This window comes from Gymnogyps californianus, chromosome 21 (assembly GCF_018139145.2).
Source record: "Gymnogyps californianus isolate 813 chromosome 21, ASM1813914v2, whole genome shotgun sequence".
Classification (NCBI taxonomy): domain Eukaryota; kingdom Metazoa; phylum Chordata; class Aves; order Accipitriformes; family Cathartidae; genus Gymnogyps; species Gymnogyps californianus.
In genome coordinates, this window is record NC_059491.1 from 7,615,044 (window position 1) to 7,633,480 (window position 18,437).

The following is an 18,437-nucleotide window of genomic DNA, read 5'->3' on the forward strand; positions in this document are numbered from 1 at the left end:
CCACGTGAATCAAATGGGTTCCCTGTGTTTTTCAGAGTGGGGAGGAGTACCGGGATGATCCATCTGGATCCACAGTGTGGAGGCCACGATCCACAATTGATGGCTTCTGTCCAAGAAAGTAGACCCAAGGATATTCTTGTGGTTTCCTTACTGATTGAAATACTCAGTGCATTTATTCATAGAGTAGCTAGCAACTTCTTGGTTCCTGTGGTGTGGGTTAGGGGCTTTTTCGAAGCCTGTTTCATCATGTAAATGTAGATAACTTTTCTCTGGAAAAGAAACCTTCTTCCAAAGTGCTCATTCCTGTTATTTCTTAGGTGGCCAAAGTGGTAGATGTGATGTTCGCTAGGGCTGCAAGTTGGGGTGGGTGGGTGGGGGCAAGAGAAGCGATATTTTTTTTGAGGGGGCTGGGACTGCATGTTTTCAATAAAGTATTCTTAAGGTTTTCAAGCCTGTATGAACTTCAGCTGCTAATATGTAGTTTCTCACGAGGCTGAGAAACCGTCTGCCAAAGCTGAATGTCTGTAATGCTTTAGTGACTTTGGTGGAGGCATTGTTAAGCAATCTACTTGCACAGTGAGTAAGCCTCGTTGGAGGCTGTCGTTCAGCTCTCCTCAATTATGAAATGCTCTTTGGTACTGGAGAAACTGAGCAATTTTAACGGCCGTCCGGCTTAGCTGCTGTTTTGTTGTTTGGGTTTTTTTTTTCTTTAAAACTCAGTGTCCTGGTAGGAAAAAGGCTGAGTGTTTTTTGAAACTAGTAGCTGGTATGTGGAGGGTAGGAAAGAATATTCTCAGTTTGACAGTGAGAGCCAAGGAGGAAGCAGAAATTCAGCTGTCGAAACAAGCTAGCTGTAACCTACAGTTTATCTCATAGCCATAATTATGAGGAGCATCTGTATAAGGTTGCATTTGTTGGTAAGTGTAAGGGATGTGGGTCTATAGTAGAGAGTATAGAAATAACGTGTACGATGGTGATGTGTATGACGGTAAATTACCATGGTTGTTGGTGTCTGTTTCTTATAACCATATGTAATCCATTTTTAAAGAAGAAAAGGTGTTTTCATACTTGGGATTGGGGTTTTATTTTCATTTAGGCTGTATAGGACTCGGTGGATCAACCTTTCGGGAGTTACGAGGGTTGGTCCTTGATAGTTTCCCTAGGAGGTCTTTGGTTTAGTTTCAAGCGATGCTGCTGATTTAGCTGACAGTGGTCCGGTTCTGTTTGCGTATAACCACTCTGTAGAAACCAGATCAAAAGCTTGCCAGAAAAAAATTGTGAAAATGCTGGAAATGATTTTGATGACCTCTTTCTTTTTCCTTTGTAAAGCTGTAAATACTTTATTTTTGTTTTCTATTCTTAATGCGGTGTCATATTGACACTTTTTTAGACTTACAATCAGAAAATCCTCCTCATTGTTTCTCATTTTTTAAAAGGGGATTTCAAGGAAGCAAATTTTTTTGCTTGTTAGCAGTGTAATAATAGATCAAATTCCTAAAATGGGTTTGTACAAAAAAATGTTTTCAGTAAACAAATGGCAGTTGCTTTTGTGGATGCATGTTGTTCAAAAATGTCCAAAGAATAATGTGGTACAAACATTTTTTCAAAGACTTAGTAATTATCATATTAGTTCACACAATGAAAAAACAAAATCCTTTAAAAAAAAAAAAGTGTCTGGGGGGGGAATGTAATGAAACTCATCTAAGCTAAATGTGTAATCTATTTATAAAAAACACAGTATATATTCTATTTTTATTAGAGGTTTTTAAAGTGCAAACAGAATTCTGTTAGCAAATGCAATTATTCCCTTGTAAAGTATCTTCTGCTCTGATGGGACTCCAAATTCTCAAACTGTTTCAAGCGACAGCACGGAAACTGCTGGTATGGCTGTGAAGCACTCGCCCATTGCTTCCTCGGAGCAAGAGAGGGGGAAAGCAAAACAGGTTAACAGCTTTTCTGTGTCTGCAGAGTTATTGCTGTTTCCCTGTTGTGGTTTGGTTTTTTTTTTTCCTTCCCCTGATTGCGAGGCATTCTGCTGGAGAGGGTCAGGCCCTCCGTTTGCTCCCCTAAACACCGGGGGTGATTGCAGCACAGTAGTTTTAAAATCTGACCTGGTTGGAAGATAAATTGTATTTGTCTACACCAGTATAAATTGGAATTACCTTGATGAAACGAAATAATAGATCAGAATTGTGCCTGAATATAGATCTAAAGCTGCTAATATGAGATTATTTTTTTTTTGCATAACCATTCCTGCCAGCAAAAATACAAATTGGGTCATCGGTCCAAGCCACGGCGATCGGTGGGTGCTCACAGCCTTGCCACAGCGCTGCGGTCTCTGTAAAGCAGCTATTTCCTTATGTTTCCCTTGGCTCTGGAAAAACGGGGAAGAATGTTTGTGTTGGAGCGTGCGAGGAAGAGAATTGCAATAGTGGGAAGTCTCTGATTGTGTTTCACGTTTGAGAGTGCTTCATTTTAGAGCTGAAATTTTAAAGCAGGATTTATCACAGCAAAATTAAGAAACGATAGTGCTTCCGTGGTGTAATAATACCCTGATGAGGATTTTCCACGTTTTGCTTCAGGACTTGTGGTTTTTTATTCTTTTGCACTGGTCCAGGACTTGGTTGCAGGGGAACATGCAGGTGTTAAAAATCTTTGCCTTCAGTGTTAAGTCACCCAAATGCTTGATTGTAAGCTTTTAGTAGAATGTAACTTCTGTCAGTTTGAGTTTTAAATGAGAAAAGAACTCGCCAATCGTGGCAACGCATAGTATCCTGGTGTTAATAATGCTGGTGTGTTAGAGGTGAACTAGAAACACTACCTGCCAAATTCTTAATTCAATCCCTTGCCAACCCATTTCTGGAGAGGGGAACGCTGAAGGCTTGAACACAAGTCTTTGGCAGAGTAGCGAAGAAACACTTGATTGCTTCTTTTTGTCTGTTTTTGTGTGTAGTTCAGTGTCTTAAGACCCTTCTGCATTTGCAGGAGCCTTTCCAAGCTTCTCTTTTGAAGAAGCGACAAACTGTTTAAGAAGTGGGTATTTGATGCTTCTCGAAATCACGATTCCCTCCTAATTTGAGGCACTCCAACAGTGAAGCAGCTTCTGTAAGCAAATGTGGTGCTCGTAGGTCTGGCTGGCTCCGTCTTTGGAGGAAATAATGATTTTAATGCTTAAAACAAATCCTGGGGTGGCTTCAGACCTGTGTAATTTCCATGGCAGAACACCCCAGTACCACTGTGCCACAAACCCAGCGCCTCTGGGTTGCGGGCTGCCCAAACTGACGATCCCTGCGCAGATGTCATCTGAAATCCAAAAATTTCTTTTTTTATTAGAGAGGGTTGAGGAGGATTAAAAGCTTAGTCACTAGACACACTTCTTGTGTAACGTGGTTTCACCAAAAGAGACACGCAAGTCAGTCCTTAAAACACCTTACCTGCGGCTAAAGTGTACGTAGCTAAGTTCTGCCAAAAATGATTATTTATTATTTAACGTGTTTAAGTGGAGGGTATTGATGACTCTTTCCCCATGCTGTGTCACTTCTTGTCAGTTCCTCTTAGGTCATGTAAGAATTTCTTTTATACACATTAAAACAGACTACTGATCAGTGTGGAAATGAACCTGTTTACTGTACTGTTGTAAATATTGTGCTTTATATTCTGTATATTAGCTTCTTTTAAAGAAAAAGACTGAACTGATGATGCTATTTGATCTCTGGTAAGGAAAGGACGAAGGATGAACCAGCTCCCAAGCTCGCTCTGGAGTCGAGATGTAAATCGATTTCCTCTGTGGTTGGAAGCCTGTCCTGGGTATTTGCAAGCAGACCAAACGGTACACGCACTTACTGGCGGTGGATTTCGGACCATCAAAGGCTTCAGAAATCTAATCCACTTGAGCAGGGGCACCGAGAAACACCCGCAGCGAGAGCCAGAAGCATTCGCACTCCTCTGAGTTCCACCGGATTATCTCCATTTTCCTTTTTTTAGTGCCAAAACCAAGCCCACCGACCCCTTCCGCGTCTGCTCTCCGGCTCCTCGTATACTGCTCCGGTCTCCCGTCCTGCATCTGTCTGTCTGTCCTCGGCCGTGCCACCCCTCCGGAGCGGTTCATCCTTCGGCGCTCGACCCATCGGTCGCGTACCCCACGGGCTTCTCTCTGCAAAGGGGGTGTGCGGGAGCTTGTCGATGAAAACGGGTTACAGTCATTCTCTGGTTACAAGGAAAAAAAAAAAAACCTATAAAATAAATACCAAACTCCTGGTTAATGTCTCTGTGTGTTAATTCTTGGGTTGGAAAACACCTTTTAGGGCAAAAGCTGCTTGTGCATTTGGAGCCGAGGAGGGGGGGGGGGGCTTTCCTCTCTCCCTGGCCCCCCAGCCCAGGGGCGGGCAGGTGATTTGGGGTCCCAAAATACTCCAAGCTCCCTTAAAAATCGGGATCTTTCAGCTGCGGCTCTGAAAGTGCTGCTAGCCTTTCTGCAAATAAAAATACCCCATGCAAAACCCACCCTCCTGCTGGCCCCGTGCCCCTCGTCAGGCCCCCATTTTGGGTTAAAATCCCCCCCCTTTTTGGTTTTGTTTTTTTTTTTTTAATTTTTAATTTTTAGTTCCTGAAAGGGACAGGAGCAGCCGCTTCAGCTCGCTTTTCTCTCTCTCCCCACGCAGGTCCGCTCCCGGAGGCGCCGCCGAGGCCGGGACCCGCCGCCAGCCCCCCGTGACCAGGCAAAGCCGCCTCCTTCGGCTTGGGTTGGTGTTGGGGTTTTTTTTAAAATTCCTTTTTTTTTTAAATTATTATTACTATTATTTTTAGCTCCTGCCAGCGCTCCGCCCCCTCCCACGTGCCGCGCCGCGCGGCACCCCCGTTGGCCGGGCGCAACCACTGCTGTGGGGTGTGTGGGGGGGGAACCAAGCGGGGACACCTCACTCCCGCCCCACGAGGGGGGAACAGACATGCCCCGCAGCCCCACGCACAGAGAGTGCGCGGGTGTGGGGTCGCTCTGGGAGCATCCCGCTTCCATCCCCCTTTTTTCCAATTTATTATTTAATTTCACGGTTTGGTCTGAAACCTCCCCCCCCCTCCCTCTCCCGTGGTGGTTTGGGCGCGGCCGTGGGACGGGGAGCGCGGCGGGGCCGGGATGTGGCGGGCGCTGCGTGGGCTGCGGGGCGGCGGGTGAGTGCCTGGGGGTCCCCTTCCCCTCCCCAACTCCTCCGCCCCCCTTCCTTTTGGGGGGGGGGGCAGGCAGGCAGCCAGCCAGCCAAACCCAAGCAAAACCCCGTCTCCCAAGCCCCACCCGCAAACCCCCTTCTTGCAGCGTTTCCACGCGTGGCGGGGGTGGCAGACCCGCGGGGTGCGGGCTCAGGGACGCTGCTGCAAGGGCACCACCGACACCCCTTTGCTGTGCGTTGCCTTTATTCGCTTTTGCTGGCCCAGCCCTCCCTTGCTTCTTGCTGCGCACCTTCCCGGCTGCCCAGCGCGGGCGCTTCCTCCCCTTCTGGGCAGCTTTTTCCCCCCTTTTTTGCCCCTTTTTGGGGGCGATATTGCCGAGACGGGCGATTTAATGGCAAAGCGGCGTTAGGAAATTCAGAGCCCGAAGCTGCCAAGGTCCAACTGCTCGCTGGAGCGGGCAGAGCGTGCCAGCCCGGCTTTTGCCCCCGCGCCCTGGACTTTGCCAGGAGCTGGCGGCGCGTTGGGGTGTCGGAGCAAACCGAATCGATTCGGAGCTTGCCCTGCGCCTCGTCCCTTAGAAATTCCTTTTCCAGCACCTTTTTTATAGCAAAGAGCAGGGAGAGATGGATGGGAGCTATGTCCAGGCTCAGTTCCTAGCTCCGGCATCGTCATCCGATGGGATGCAGCACAGGCACGATAACGCGGTGCCGTGCCTGGGCGTGCGTGGCTGGTTTGGCCAGGGAGCGCGGCGTTAAGGGATAAAACACGTGTTACTGGGAGGTTAGGGTGTGGAGGGAAGGAGGAAACCAGGGGGGATTTCAGCATCTGTCTTGCTCCTCTCCTAGGCGGAGATGGCAGCACCGCTCGGCCATCGAGGTGACCAACGAGCCGATCCTCGAATTTAAGCCGGGGAGCCCCGAGCGAGCAGCGCTTCAGAAGGTACCGCCGCGGGGTATCGGCCTTTTTGGGGGTCTTTAAGGTCCTGGTTTGTGCTACTGGTGCAGCACAGCAGCCCCAGGCTGTTTCCTGGGGTTGGGGGGGAAGCCCTGTCCTGCCCCAGCGCCCGCTCCTTCCCTTTGGGGACAGTTAGAGTTGTAATTCCTGGCCCCGTCCCTCCAGCCCACGGGCACCCCATGCCCAGGGGACCGAAGGAGGCCTGGCCCCGGGTTTCCCTTTGCTTGTGGGGCTGGCGGGGAAGATGGATGGAGAGGGGGGCAGCTGGTGGAGGGCCGTGTGTGCAGCTCCCACCACGGTGCTCTCCTCCTCTCGCTTAGGCACTTGCTGACCTGAAGGGCAAGACAGAAGCCATCCCGTGCGTGATCGGGGGAGAAGAGGTGTGGACGCCGACGGTGCGGTACCAGCTGTCGGTGAGTTTGGGGGAAAACCTCTTTAACAAGTGAGAACAGAGCAGGGGGATGTACCCAGCGGGAGAGAGATCTGTTGAACTGACGACTACGGAGGTTTTTCTTCTCTTTTCAGCCGTTCAATCACGCGCACAAGGTGGCCAAGTACTGCTATGCCGACAAGGTGAGCACACCTCACTGCCTTCCCTCTTCCTTTCATTTTTTCCGAGGAGGAGGCAGCAGCACTTCGCCCGGCTTTAGCGAGCCTTATCTCGCAGCGGGGTTGCGAGGCTTGCGGCGTGATGCGCTTTGAGATTGCTGGTTAGAAGTCTGGATGAAACGCAAATCGCTGCTCAGATTGTGAGCAGGGAGGCTCCGGGGGCGGGTGTTGGCTTGCCAAGTCCCGGCGATCCTGGAACAAATCGGTACCAGGGGCTGCAAATTTGGGGTTGTGATGGGAAGGATGGCTGCTGTGGTTTGTGCCTGGGGGGTGGATGGCCCCTCGCTTTCCCCTCCGACCTGGTGACAGAGAGGTGGTGGGTTCCTTCTTGCTGCCTTTCCCCTTTTCTTCTGTAGGAGCTCATTAACAAAGCCATTAACGCCGCCTTGGCGGCAAGGAAGGAATGGGACCTGAAACCTGTCCAGGACCGAGCCCAGATCTTCCTCAGGGCGGCTGACATGCTGAGCGGCCCGAGGCGAGCAGAAGTGCTGGCCAAAACCATGATCGGGCAGGTAAGGGGGATGCGGGATTGACCCGGCGGATAGCTGGGGCGAATGGGAGGGAATCTGGGGAGCCAGGAGTCGGGGAAGCAGGGCAGGAAGAGCTGCCAAGGTATTTTTTGGCGGTGGGCATGGCTGTAATGTTAGAGGTGCCTATAGCTGTGCTGCGAGGGGATACAGACCGATCCTTCCCTCTTTGCTGAGAAAGAAGGGCGGCGAAGCTGGGAGTCAAGCTTCATGGGAACAGGATCAACTGCTGCGGTGGGCTGCGATTAGCAGGGTTTACCCTTGCGAAACGCCCCGGCAGCCCTGGCTTTCCCAGGGGAGGCACTAAAGGAGCAGTGGGGGAACATGGAGGGATGTGATGTCCCCTGGCACAGGCACGGGCTGCGTTTGCCTCTGCTCGGTGCAAAGGAGACGTGGCGGGATGGGGGCTTGCAGGAGGCCGCGTCTCTCGGAAGCGAGCATGTGGTCTGTGTGAGAGAGGCAACCCACAAACCGCATCCGGACGCGCCGTGCCGCACCGCTGCGGCTCACGGCTGCTGCATTCCCCCCCTCCCCGCCCTCCCCTCAGTGCTTTTATTTGATGCGACCTCTCCCGGCAGGGTAAAACAGTCATCCAGGCGGAAATCGATGCTGCTGCAGAGCTGATAGACTTCTTCCGATTCAATGCCAAGTACGCCCTGGAGCTGGAGAACAGCCAGCCCATCAGCGTGGACGTCAGCACCAACAGCATGGTCTACCGGGGGCTGGAGGTGAGGAGAAGGGCTGGGGCTGTTCCCCTGCTTCTGGAGCTCCCTTTTTTGCCCCGAGTTGTGGTGTCACGCCACGGTGAGAGGAGTCACCGTGCTCCCACTGGTCCCTTTCCTCTCCCACCCGCAGGGTTTCGTGGCAGCCGTCTCTCCCTTCAACTTCACGGCGATCGGTGGCAACCTGGCAGGGGCTCCGGCGTTGATGGTGAGTGTCATGGTGGGATTTAAGGAGAGCCAGGGATGGAGAGGACAGTCCGGAGAAAGGCTGGGAGGGGAATCCGGTCTCTCTGAGGCTGCGGTTTGCCTGGTCTGGTATCCACAAGGAGCAAATTGAGCCTCCCTGGTTCTCTGGTGCCGGTCAATAGGACACACGTGGGGTCCTGCTTTTTTTTTAGTCCCCTTGAATTCAATCAGCTGGCTTGCAATTAGACTCAGATTTCTTTAATTACAAGAAGGGATTCTAGTGGCTGGAGTTTAGACCTGTCCGCTGATGGACAGGTGTGATGGGGGAAGCGTTGGAGAAGGAAAAGCTGCCCAAAAACCTGCGCTTCTGAGGTTTTTATTCTGAAGCAAGGTGTCTTTTCACTCCTAGGCTGGGTTTTAAATCGAGAGAAGGTCAGAGTGCTGCAGGAGGGAGGGGAGACGAGAAATACAGTGGGGCTTTGTTCTCCTGCGTGGTGCTTGTTCTGTGAACGGGGCTTCAGGGTACTGTCGCAACACGGAAGTGTGATCGGTTTGTAATTGCTCAGGTTCCTCTTGGATGACACTTTTTGGGTACAGCGGGTGTGTTAGGGCGAAGGTAGGAGAGAGCGGGTCGTGGCCCTGGCATTTAGCACTGAACTGGGAGTCAGGAGATCCTGGCAGACATGAAAGATGGTCCAAAAAGTCCAAGTATCGGTAAACAGCATTTCTGTACGTGTCCCACCCCAACGTGCCCATCGAGCACGGGGAGCGCCTGCCTTTGCAGGGTGAGTTTTGGGGAGAGACTAATATACCTGATGAATTTGGGCCAGGATTAATTAATTTATTGTTGCACTGGAAAAAAAACCACAAAATTGTCCTAAGCTCTTTCCTACTTAGGCTCAGGTTTCATCCTGGCACCAAAGATGGTCCCTCCAGCAGTAGTGTCCTGTGTTGGAGGTGGAAGGGGCTGCGATAAGGGAGAATGCCAAGCTTTTAATTTGGGGATGTCATGTTTTAAAGCCCATATTCAAGGCGAAGCGTTTGAACCTGTCACTTTTGTAGGGGAGGAGTGGGGAGAAGGAAGGAAGAGGGTGAAGCTACAGAGCCGGGAAGTTTTTTGGGAGAGGGAAATGCGTTCCTCCCACCCCAGGATTCGAGGAAGGTCCTCGGCTTTGGGGCATTTGGTGATAAACTCAGCCCAGAGCGGACGAACCTTGCTGGGATGGGGCAAGCCCGTGCTGGTGAACTGTTCTGGGCATCCTGCAGTGCATCCACCTCTCCCTCTTCGAGTGTGCCGATGAATTCCCACGGGGCTGCGGCAGCGTGGTGAAATCCCCCTGCTCGCCCTGGGCCTGGGGCAAAAAGGAGCAGGGCATCAGCGGGTGACTCGAAAAGCTCAGCGGCAGGTGGTACCTGGAATTAAATTTAGGAGAAAATGGTGCTCAATAAGTGGATATTAATTAGAGCCCCAGTGTTTTGGTCACCACAGTGTGCTTCCCAGGGGATTAAACGTTGCTCTTGCCTAAAGAGCTGGAGAGATCAATGCGGTTAATGCCATTGCAGCGTCGGGAGCGGGATTTTCCTCAGGACCGGAGCAGTCGCCGCACCGCGCCGGTGTCTGGACTGCCGGGCATCCTGTCTCCAACCGTGGCCTGAGTTAGATTTCCCAGTTGCTCGGAGATTTTTTGCAGACTGTGGTTTCGTTTTCTCACCGTTTGGAGTGGAAGGATTATGGGGGGGGCGGGAGGGGCAGGAAGGAGCTTTGCCCGCACCACGAGTCCCTGGCAAGCAGGCGCCTGGTTGAGGCAGAGTCCAAAAATCCCCCCTCCTGCTCCCCCGGGGCTGTCACCCTGTTGCACGGTCACGTGCGGTGGGGGCCAAGCAGTGACGCAGGGGAGGTCACCGGGCCCGCCGTGGCTGCGCACGGAGCCGAAGGGGTGGGCTGCCGCCGCCAGCGTTTTCGCGTTTGTGTTTTTCAGCCAACTGGGCTGTTTGCTTGTGCACGATTAATCCGGGCGTGAGGTTTTATTTCACTGCTTTGGCTGGGCAGCGAGCGACAGCGCTTGCAGTGTCGTAAGCCCATTTCGTAGCGGCGCCGTCCCGTTTCCCCGAGACATAAAACAGGTCCGATTTCACGGCTCCTCTTTAGGGAAGGCAAAACTCTGCGTCGCCGGCAAGGGAGGGTGTGCAAGCCTGGCACAGCGATGCGGTGGTGTGAAAGGGGAGGATTTTTGTGCCTTCAGCTGACCAGGGCAATCACACTCCTTTGCAAAACCAATGCTGGGGGTAAGAGGTAGGTGTGAATCACCCAAAGGTGCCATCGCTCCGGTCCCATCCGCTGTGGGCCAGACTTTTGCCAGAGCATTTAAGCATTGCATACCCGTGTTTGGGCTGAAGCCTTTCCTCGTGTGCTGACTTTCTCCTCCTCCCCCAGGGAAACGTGGTCCTGTGGAAGCCCAGCGACACTGCCCTCCTCTCCAGCTACGCCGTCTACAAGATCCTCCTCGAAGCCGGGCTCCCTCCGAACGTCGTGCAGTTCGTGCCGGCAGATGGGCCCGTGTTTGGAGACACCGTCACGAGCTCCGAGCACTTCTGCGGGCTCAATTTCACCGGCAGCGTGCCGTACGTTGGGGAGGGGAGCGGCAGGGGGGGGAGAGGGGCGAGGAGCCGCCGGCTGGGACGACGCTGGGTGCTCGTCTGCTGGTCCTTTGAACATGTAGGTCAGCGTTGAGTAGGGTAGCAGGCAGACAACTGGCCGTCCTTACACGATGTAGTTCAAGTAGGGTTTTAAAACTGCTTAAAGAAGTGTCTAACCAGGTTTTCTTGCTACAGGGAGTGCATTTAATAGCAGGGAGTTTCTGTTGCTAAACTCAAGGCGCAGAGAATAGACAAACTTGTGTGTGACACTGCCCTGTCTCCCAGGGATGCCGTGATTTGGCTTAACGAACCGCACTGCGCTGGCAGAGCGATGCCAGCTCCACGTAGATTTGCAAACCCGCGCTCTGCCCGCGCGGCAGGGTGTGTTAGCGACGCCGAGGGCCCTGGCAGCCCGTAACGGGCTATTAAACCCGGGGACCCGGCTCCACCGGTGAAGGCCATGGTCTGATGAGCACCGTGCTTTAAAGGTGGGAAGCTCATAAATTAGTGTTAGTGGCTGTGCCTCCTGGGGGGAGGTTATTAGCATTTTTATTGTTTTGCAGCCAAAGGGTTTGTCACAGTAAGGACCGAAAGGAAGGAGGGAAGGGGGAAGAACAGAAACTTCTGCTGGATGCTCGCTCCTGTGGTCTTTCCTGTGACACTGCAACAGTTTCTTATTTTTAAAACTACAGGGTGGTTGTGTGGTGCCATTGCTTTGAGGCTTAGGGTCTCATTCTCAGCTAGCATCTCCTCTTCCGCTTGCGGGGCATCCCTTCTTTTGGGGATGGATGCAGGGGTTAGTCGGGGTCCCCTTCAGCAGGCCACAGCACCCACATGTGCATTTTCCAAGCGTCACCCCTGCGCAAAGGCAAGAGTGCGCTAACCAGCTCCTCCTTTCTCTTCCAGGACTTTCAAGCGGCTCTGGAAGCAGGTATCCGAAAACCTGGATCGCTACCGCAATTTCCCACGCCTGGCTGGAGGTAACTGCCACTTCCTACACCTTTTTTTTGGGGGGGGGGGGGAGGCCACACAGGGGTGGGGGGTTCAGTTTCTCCCCTGCTCGGGGAGAAACTAAAGTGACGGCCAGGATTCCTCTCCTTGGCAGCAGAGAGCAAATGACACAGTAACGTGCCTCCTGTCCACCCTCTCGGGCAGGAGCGTAAAGCTTGTTCGTCTGGGAGCGCTGGGTATTTGGAGGAGCTTATGGCACCGGCTCCCACCGGCATGGGATGGGCTTTTATGGTGGGGAGCTGGCACTTGGGCGGGAGGCGGCGGTGCTCTGGGCTTGCGGAGCCCCCTCATTAAGTTTAGGAACTCGAGTCAGTCCCTTTTCCATCAGTTTTGTGAGCCTGCTCCAGCTCCTCGAGCTCTGGGGTTGTGCTCCCCGGGATCACGGCACTCTCCCTGTTCCCCAGGGAACTTGTGGACCAGGCAGGGCGAGCGCTGGCCGAGCCCCTTGCAAGGGACCTGGCTGTAGCATGTGCTTTTCGGAGGTGACGCAGCCCTGACAGCTCCTCGCTTACCCCTTTTCCTCCCTTCTCCGGCACCAGAGTGCGGCGGGAAGAACTTCCACCTGGTGCACAGCTCGGCCGACGTGGTCAGCGTGGTGAACGGGACCCTGCGTTCGGCCTTCGAGTACGGCGGCCAAAAATGCTCGGCTTGCTCCCGCCTCTACGCCCCGGACTCGCTGTGGCCCCAGATCAAAGAGAAACTGCTGGAGGAGCACGGGAAGATCAAAGTGGGAGACGTGAGTGGAGCTGCCGGGCTGCTGAAGGGCTTTGCGGCTCAGCGGGTGGTTGATGGGATTAGAGACTGCGGTAACTGGCTACTAATTCCTATTGAACCGAGCTTTTTATCCACTGGTTCTCCCCACCACCGCCCCTCCGTCCCCCCTCCTTCATCTTTTTTTAGTGATTAGAAATTAACTTGTAGCCAGCGTCTGCAGGAAGGATTGTGTAAGTCGCTGAATACTGCAGGCTAATTGAAAAGGGGTAGCTTGCGCCCTCGAACAGAGGTGTGTTTGGAGCAGGGGGAAATGTTATTTGGGGAATTTCAGCTCAGAGTTAGCTTTTTGGCACGCTGTGTACTTACATTGCCTCCTTTCTGGCTTCCCACAGCCCGCCCAGGACTTCGGGACGTTTTTCTCTGCAGTGATTGATGACAAGGTGAGCTCACCTCTCCTGTTTCTACTAATGCAAGAGGGTAACACCACCAGGCTTTCGTTAAGTGTTAGGTGAAATGGGTTTTATTGCTTACAGCAAAGTACGAACGTCAGTGATTAGTTAGAGCTGATGATCAGCCCTCTTTTGCTCCCTCCTGGAGTATTGCATGCCTTAGTCACTGCCCCTCTTGAAAAGTGGGTTATTTTGCTGAGAAACTGTCATCTCAGACGTAAGGTTCAGAGTGCCTGGGACTGTTTTTCCAGCTCCCACCCCTCCTTCTGAGCTGGAAGAGTGCTAAGAGCAGCAGAGCCCTGAAATGGATTGCTCAAACCTCCTTTTAGACCCCTGAACCCACACTCTTTTTTATTACTTCCTTTTCTCAGTCTTTCGCGCGGATAAAGAAATGGATCGAGCACGCCAAGAAGTCGTCCAACCTCACCATCCTGGCAGGAGGCGGCTGCGACGACAGCGTTGGGTACTTCGTCGAGCCGTGCATCGTGGAGAGCAAAGACCCACAGGATCCCATCATGAAAGAGGTGAGAGGAGAGGTGCAAAAGGGGCCGTAGATCCCCGTCCGGAGGCGTCCGCTGGGCGCGTGGAGATGAGGTGTACAGTACGTTAATGCAGGGATGTTCCTCTTCATCGTGGTTTTAGCTAATCGGGTGCTGAAGCACCCACCGCTTGGTCTTGGAGGCTGTCCCAGCTGAGTGCTTTATTTTTATTTTTATTTTTTTTAACCCTACAGGAAATTTTTGGCCCGGTCCTCACAGTTTACGTCTACCCGGAGAAGCGGTACAAGGAGGTCCTGGAGCTCATCGACACCACAACGCCCTATGGCCTCACGGGGGCGGTCTTCGCCCAGGAGAAGTAAGTGCCAAAATCCGCGCCGCCTTCCCGCATCCCGAGCCACCGAAGATGCTTTTCCCCTTCTGGGGTGAGCCCAGCTGGCTCGCTTCCCTCCAGAGCCCTGCGCTGCCTGGTGAGGAGGAGAGAAAGCATTTCCCCCGCAAAGCTTACATTGCTTTTAGGCCTCCTCCCGCTGAGGAGGGAAGGGGATGCCTCTAAAGTGGTTTTTCAGCCCAAAAAGGCTTTTTCGGGGAGAAACTTATCCCCAAGGTGATGTTTGGAGCGTACGCCCCCAGCCGTCTTAAGCAGGAGGAGGGCTAAGAGCAGTGTAACCTCAACGAGGGACCATCCTTAAGTTATAATTCCCTTGCTTTTATAACAATAAAACTTAAAAAGAGAAATGAACTAAAAGAAAACAAAATGGGGATAATTGAATTGAGTTCTAAGTATGCACGACCCGTTTCAGTGTGTGTTAAACAACGTGCGCTCCTGGAAACGCGTGCAAAGAAATGCAAACACGCTTTTTGCGCTATTTTAATTGCTACAGAAGGGTAGAAGCCGCCGCACAAGTTTTTGCCGTTGCGTCGTGGTCACAGCCATTTCTGTCCCTCCTTAGGAGAATCATCGACGAAGCCAGGAACCTTCTGCGCAACGCGGCCGGCAATTTCTACATCAACGATAAGTCGACGGGCGCCGTTGTGGCTCAGCAGCCCTTCGGAGGTTCCCGCATCTCAGGTGAGACGACAAAATCCCGTCTGGAGACGGCACTTACCTGTCCGGCCACGCGCTGAGCCGCATCCCCCTCCGGGCGAGCTCCCCGTCCTCCATCTCGTGGTCACCGGCACTTTCTTTCCTTGTGAAACAGGCACCAACGACAAACCTGGTGGTCCCCACTATATCCTGCGCTGGACGTCTCCCCAGGCCATCAAAGAAACGCACGTGCCCCTGACGGACTGGCGCTACGCCTACATGCAGTGATGCCTTCTCCCCAGCCCCGCACCGGTACTACTGATCCTCAACGCACAGAGTGGCTTTGCAGCTACAACCTTTAAAAAAAAAAAAAAAAAAAATTAAAAAAAGCACTTAAATCTACTGATCTTTAACCTGACGAGCTTAGGTTTTATTTTTAAAAGAAAAAATTCTATTATTAAATTGTTAACTCAAAAAAAAGAGAAAGTCCTTGTGTTTTTCTTCATCGGGTAAGCATGCTTAGTTAGTTAGTTAAGGGGTGGCTGGAGGGGTGGTTGCAGGAGCCATACCTGGACCCCGGCTTCCCTTTTCCTCCCGTTTTGTCCATCCCGAGCGGTCCAGCGCGGTTCCCTCTCACCAGGGCTGAGCGCGCTGGAATTAAAGCGGGAGATGAGCATGAAGAGGCTGGCCCTGTCCCAGTCACCTGTAAAAAACAAAGTCCTTCCCTTCTCTGTCCCCGAGGCCTCCTTTACCCCGGCAGAGCGCGAGCTGTTTTTCTCAATCCCTTTGGCAGCAGGGCTGGAAGTTGAGGGCTGCCCGTACCAGCCTTCCCGGGAGGTGCGGGAAGCCTGGCTTGTTTTAAACCAGAGATCGATGTGGTGGGAGCCCTGAGCCGGATTTTCTCCCTGTTCCTGAGCAAGAGCAAAGTCTCCAACACACCCAAATGTTTTTGATGTAGGAAGAGAACTTGGCAGAAGGCACATCGTGCCAGGAGAGGGCGGCTGTGAGTGCGGTGCTGCTTAGAAATAAGTTCAAGTGCCTTATTTCAGCCCTCGGAAGCCAGCGGCCGGGGTTACCTGCACATTACCTTGCGAATGGTCTCAGGGGGTGCTCAGACGTCGGGCAGATGGAGCGGCAACACCCCGCTTGGTCCCCTTGTTCCATCACCGGTGGCGAGGTCAGGCTACCTCCGGTGCTTCCCATCGGTTATTGGCTGCTTCCACTGCTCCGATCCTTGCATGTCCGCTGGAAGGAAGCGGAAAGATTTTAAGAGAAGGTGTTTCGATAATAGGAATGTTCCTATTATTGGGTTAGGTGGATGTAGCATCCCTCACCACCCCTAGAAGGAATTTAAGTAGTAGCAGGAGGTGCTGGGACAGCACTCATTAGAGCAAGATGCATTTCCCAGCCTGTTGCGCTCTGTCCAGGACCCCGCTCCCATCCCAGGGAGCTGCTCTCCGACACGAGCCCGTCGCCGAGGCTCTGCAAGCTGCCGAGTTAAGAAGTTAAAGCGATTCTGACCTTTGTGATCCCCGGTCGCTGCGACCTGCGCAGGCTCTGCCTCACCGTCAGCAAGGTCTCACCGGACGGGTCCTGCAACGCAAACGGGAAAAGGGACCTGAGACACAAAGTCTTGCAGCCTTCCAGGATCACTTCTGATTTAGAAACAGAACCTAATTGTAACACCTACAATTAATAACTGTTCAATTATCAGGATTTGCAGATAGAGCGGATAACCCTGTTAAGGCTGTTGTGATAAGCATTAAGTATTGATCTTGTCCGTGCCTGGGCTGGTATTTAGCATGCAGGTCATGAACAAGTTGCATTAATACCTGTGAAACTGGTATTATTTAACTGAGAAAATCTGCAATGAAATAAATTACAAAAAACTTTATGTTCTTTTATGAATTATTCCTTCAAATCATTGCCAAATAAAGAGCTAGATCGAGCGTGCATTCAGTACCTTCAGTGCATGCAACGTGATAAAAAAAGATGGGAACAATGAGGCACTCCCCAAAACTGCTGCTTCTGCCTCGGAACAGGCTGCCGCTGTTCGTCCTAGCAGCTCTCTGCAGTTTTGGGACCCGACTGCAGGTACTCTCCTTCACGCTGCTGCACCCAACGCCAACCAACCCTTGTGTATATTGATTATTTCGTAGAAAAACACCTCTCTGCTCTCATCTTTAGCAGATAAGCCAGGACACCGAGGCTGCCGCAGCTCTGTCTTTGCACACATGTTCACGCCGCGGGGGACCCCAAAAATCAGCCTTTTGGCTGCCCTTCTCACGGCACGCTCGTCCCAGAGAGAAAAAAAACAAAATGAAATCGACCCAGTTTTGTGTTTTCTGCTAAAACTAAGATGTTTCCCTTGTATGAGGAAGAGAGAGGCAGGAACGATCGAGTAGGCGCCTAACTGAGTATCGTCTGGGTTACTACAAAGCATCCTCGTGCTGCATACTGGGAGGGCACTGGGGAGCCCAGTTCAGCCCCACAAAACCCCCCAATCCCACAAGCAGGAAGGGAAGGACCGGGACCCACGCCGACTTCAGGGGTGGTCTCCGAACCCCCAGAGATCATCCAGGCGGGACCACAGCCATGTCCCATTCAGGCAAGTCACCTCCGAACGGCATCCCCCAACATTTCCAGGCTGGCCCGTCAGCTCATTTAAATCTCATTAAGGGCTCTGCCTCCCACCCCCTCGCCGGGCAGCCGGGAGATCCGGAGAGCCACGGCCCGGGAGCCGAGCGCTTGTTCAAGCTGCTGCCTTTGGCTCACGCCTTTTATGACTTAAGGCCAGAGTGTCAAGTGGATTTTTTAGCCTTAACTCTGAATTTCATGGCTTTTGTGACTTTAAATCAGTCCCCTAATGCTATTTAAACAGTTGGCTTTTTGAAGCTGATGATAAACGCTTCGGTAGGTGTTTGGGAGAGACAGGGGCTTTTGTAGCAGACCCCCCCGGCACTCTCCTGCCTGCCCGGATGCTCCTGGACCGCTCTGCCCTCCGCCGGGATGGGAAAAGGGTCCTGGGGAAGGCACAGGAGCTCTGCATAATCCCACGGTGCCCAATAAAGAAAGGCAACAGGTTTGGAGCATCTCCGGTAGGGATTCGATCCCATTCCCATGCGCAGCCGGAGCTGGCCTGGCTCTTAGCAGTCCCCACCGCATCCCGAAGAGCTCGGCTATCCGTCCTCCGAGCCGGGAGCTGGGTGGGAAGCTGAGCCAAGCTCTCTCTAGGAAGTGGCAGATTTTCCCCTCCGATAACACACAGCTCCATCTGCTTCCCGTTAGCCGCCCCGGCTGAGCCTAATTGGCAGATCAAACCCTCCGATGTCCCGCGTTAGGTACGTCGTTACCGGAGTCCGGAGCGAGTACGACGCTTCTTGGACGGAGCCCAAACGCCTTTCCCCGCCACCCTGGGCTGCGCAGGGGTGCTAATGCAAACCACCCGGAGCAGCCCAGGAGCTGGGGGGTGATGAACAGGCAGCGAGACGGCGAAATCTCGGCTGTAAAGCAAAGCAAAGCAGGAAACCGAGGCAGCACGGACCTGTTCATCTGGGGGGGGGGGGATAAATGGGAGAGGCGGAGGACGGGCAGCACGCTCTGCCGTAGGGAGACCAGCCCAGCAACAGCCACCTTTCTTTTTTAGCACCGAGCAGGGATGCTTCTGGCTTTCTGGGCAATTAAAGAATTCCCCAGATTGAACAGGAGAGGCAGTGACCATGGTGATGCAATTGCTGCCCTAACGTTAGCTTCACTGATTTTGCCTTTTTTTTTTTTTTTAAAAAAGGAAAGGTTTAACTCTCTAAGGGTAATATTTGCGATTCCCCGCTCTTAACACACACACATTGGGAATGGCTGCAATTCAGGACTGGGCACAGGACTGGAAAACCCCGGCACCGCATCCCGAGGATGAGGGGGATAACCCATCGCCTCGCCACAAG

At 52.7% G+C, this 18,437-nt stretch overlaps 1 protein-coding gene across 1 annotated transcript; it reads left to right on the forward strand.

Annotated features, from left to right (window-relative positions):
- The first annotated feature begins 5,131 nt into the window (after positions 1–5,131).
- Positions 5,132–14,967, forward strand: ALDH4A1 (aldehyde dehydrogenase 4 family member A1). Its single transcript, XM_050909234.1, has 15 exons — positions 5,132–5,166; positions 6,009–6,102; positions 6,438–6,530; positions 6,643–6,690; positions 7,083–7,238; positions 7,832–7,981; positions 8,109–8,183; positions 10,596–10,783; positions 11,705–11,778; positions 12,349–12,545; positions 12,916–12,963; positions 13,344–13,496; positions 13,706–13,827; positions 14,423–14,541; positions 14,672–14,967. The coding sequence occupies exons 1-15, from the start codon at positions 5,132–5,134 to the stop codon at positions 14,782–14,784; spliced, it is 1,665 nt and encodes a 554-aa protein (XP_050765191.1). The 3' UTR covers positions 14,785–14,967.
- Positions 14,968–18,437: the final 3,470 nt, after the last annotated feature.